Source organism: Guillardia theta (genome assembly GCF_000315625.1).
Source record: "Guillardia theta CCMP2712 unplaced genomic scaffold GUITHscaffold_183, whole genome shotgun sequence".
NCBI lineage: Eukaryota > Cryptophyceae > Pyrenomonadales > Geminigeraceae > Guillardia > Guillardia theta.
The window spans coordinates 65,109-67,826 of NW_005434493.1; the positions used below are offsets into that span (position 1 = coordinate 65,109).

The 2,718-nt window shown below is 55.8% G+C and overlaps 2 protein-coding genes across 2 annotated transcripts in view; both read left to right on the forward strand.

Annotated features, from left to right (window-relative positions):
• The window catches only part of GUITHDRAFT_147977 (hypothetical protein), a gene marked incomplete at both ends in the record, with an annotated part of 4,262 nt that extends 4,070 nt beyond the window's left edge, over positions 1-192 (forward strand). The window contains one exon of the mRNA XM_005820275.1: positions 151-192. Within this exon, the coding sequence (XP_005820332.1) occupies positions 151-192 (42 nt within the window). The remainder of the gene's footprint in view (positions 1-150) is intronic.
• Positions 193-1,669: 1,477 nt separating this feature from the next.
• Positions 1,670-2,001, forward strand: GUITHDRAFT_120471 (hypothetical protein; the record flags this gene model as incomplete). Its single annotated transcript, XM_005820276.1, has 2 exons — positions 1,670-1,762; positions 1,840-2,001. The coding sequence occupies 2 exons, from the start codon at positions 1,670-1,672 to the stop codon at positions 1,999-2,001; spliced, it is 255 nt and encodes an 84-aa protein (XP_005820333.1).
• Positions 2,002-2,718: the final 717 nt, after the last annotated feature.

Below are 2,718 nucleotides of genomic sequence, written 5' to 3' on the forward strand. Positions count from 1 at the left end.
CCCTCTTCCAGGTCCCATTGGAGGTGGATTGGGGAGGCCATGAGAGCATGGCGAGCTCACAGGGTCTTCGAGTAGTAACCGAAGACACACGCGTCGCAAGAAGTGATTGACTTCAACCCGCCTTGATGAGTACTCGTTAAATTCGGACAGGCCTTACATGGACATGCACTGCACACGTCGAGATCAAAATAGGAGGGGCGGGGGGTGGGGGAAGGCGGAGAGAGAGGGGAGGAGGAAATGGGAGGAGAGGAATGAGGGGGAAGAAGAGGAGAAGGAGGGGAGAGGGAGGAAAGAAGAAGAAAGGAAGAGGGGAAACGATCGAGGAGGAGCAGGCGAACTTGTCTTTAGCGGCCCATGCAAGTGAGTAGATCGAGTCAAGCCTGCTGCCCTGCTGCTCCCCGCGCTCCTGAATCAATCCCTGATGCCAAACCATGAGAGCGAAGAGGATGACGAGTAAGAAGAGGACGAGGATGAGGAGAGGCGGGATCTTGGGGAGGAACACCAGGAAGAGGAGAGGGAGGAGGGGGACGGACTGAGCGAGGATGAAGGCTATGAGGAGGAGAGGAGGAGAATGCAGTGTCTTCTGACCGAACGATCGGAGGAGGCAAAGAAATCCTGCATAGCTCCCTCCTCCACAAACGCCTTCGACGTGTCCCATAGACGTGTAAAACCATCGCTTCCTCCGCTCGCTATCAGCTGCCACGACATCACTCGCTCTCCCTTCACAGCCACTTGAGCCCCTGAAGCTGCTGCTTCCTCCTTTCCTTTCCCTCGTCCCATACCCACCTCTCTCACACCGACAATGAAGAACAAGAAGCCACTTCCTCCTCCTCCTCCTCCTCCTCCTCCTGCCCTTGCACTTGCTGCTCTTCCTCCTTCCTCCCTCCCCTCCTCACCCGATCAGACGCAGGGCAGTGGCGGAGGGTCATGATGCTGTGAGCATGCGCGCTGGGGATGCAGAGACTTCCTGCCTTGGTGTTGGCGCGCCTGAAGGTCGATGAGCATCTAGAAATGGAGCAGCAGCAGCAGCAGCAGCAGCAGCAGCAGCAGCAGCAGCAGCAGCAGCAGCAGCAGCAGCAGCAGCAGCAGCAGCAGCAGCAGCAGCAGCAGCAGCAGCAGCAGCAGCAGCAGCAGCAGCAGCAGCAGCAGCAGCAGCAGCAGCAGCAGCAGCAGCAGCAGCAGCAGCAGCAGCAGCAGCAGCAGCAGCAGCAGCAGCAGCAGCAGCAGCAGCAGCAGCAGCAGCAGCAGAGATTCTACCGGAGGTCATGACTTCGGATGCTTCCGTCGTCTCCAGCTGAAGCGAGGAAGTGCTGTCTGCTCGCTTGTCAGTGCTGCCAATAAGACGGGGGACGGGAGTGAAGAGCGAGTGGAAGAGACGCAAACCGAGGAAAGCGGAGGATAGGATAGGATAGGATAGGATAGGATAGGATAGGATAGGATAGGATAGGATAGGATAGTATAGTATAGTATAGTATAGGATAGGATAAGAGAGGGAAGGGGAGGAGAGTGGAGGAGAAGAGAGCGGAGGAGAGGAGAGGGGAGGGGAGGGAAGGGGAGAGAATAGGAGAGGGAAAGGGAGGGGAGGGGATGGGGGAAGTGGAAAGGGAAGGAGAGAGCGAGAGCTCAATCACCGTGAGGGACTGTAGTCGATGTCTCGAACGTTAAGATCATGTGCGTACTTGATGCTGAAAGTTGTTTTTCCCGACCGCAAGTCCAAGCCCACGATCTGCGAAGAGCAGGACGAAGGAAGAGAAGAGAAGGAGTAAGATGAGATGAGTACGACGATGAAAGGGGGAAAGCGAGGAAGTTCAGGAGAATGAGGTGGTGTTGGAGAAGTAGGACGAGGACGAGGACGAGGACGAGGACGAGGACGAGGACGAGGACGAGGACGAGGGCGAGGACGAGGACGAGGAGGACGAGGGCGAGGACGAGGACGAGGACGAGGACGAGGACGGGGATCATGAGCAAAAAGCAGAAGGAGAGTCTAGACTTACCGACTGACCGCAAGCGCAGGCAACTCCAGCAGAGTGAAAAGGATCCCACGAAAGCTGCGTGTGAACCCATCAGTCCCCTCCTCTTCCTCCTTCAGTCACTGCTGCTACTGTCTCTGTGCTTCCTCCCTGCTCCCAAATCTCTGTGCCTCTACTCCTGTACTCCCGATCCATTTCTATACCATTTCAACCTCCTCCTTCCTCTCTCCTCCTTCCTCTCTCCTCCTTCCTCTCTCCTCCTTCCTCTCTCCTCCTTCCTCTCTCCTCCTTCCTCTCTCCTCCTTCCTCTCTCCTCCTTCCTCTCTCCTCCTTCCTCTCTCCTCCTTCCTCTCTCCTCCTTCCTCTCTCCTCCTTCCTCTCTCCTCCTTCCTCTCTCCTCCTTCCTCTCTCCTCGTCCTCTCGCCCCCCCCCCCCCGGCCTCTTTCTCCTCTTTCTCGGCCTTGCTCCGATTTTTTTATTCTTTCTGGGCATATTCCCCTTTCCCTCCCCGACGAGAATTTCCCGGTGCGTTTCAACCCCCAAAAGGTTTGGGTGATCTTTTTTCGGATTTTAACTTTTAGCCCTGAAAACCCAGCTAAGAAGACCAACCAGCAAGCTCGGAAACAGGAGGGGAGGAAAGAACAAAAACAGGAACGGAAAAAAAAAAGTAAGAGAGGAAGGAGAGGATTAAGAGTTAGAGGAAGACGAAAACTCCTAAGAGAACAGGAGTAGGAGGACCATAACCCGA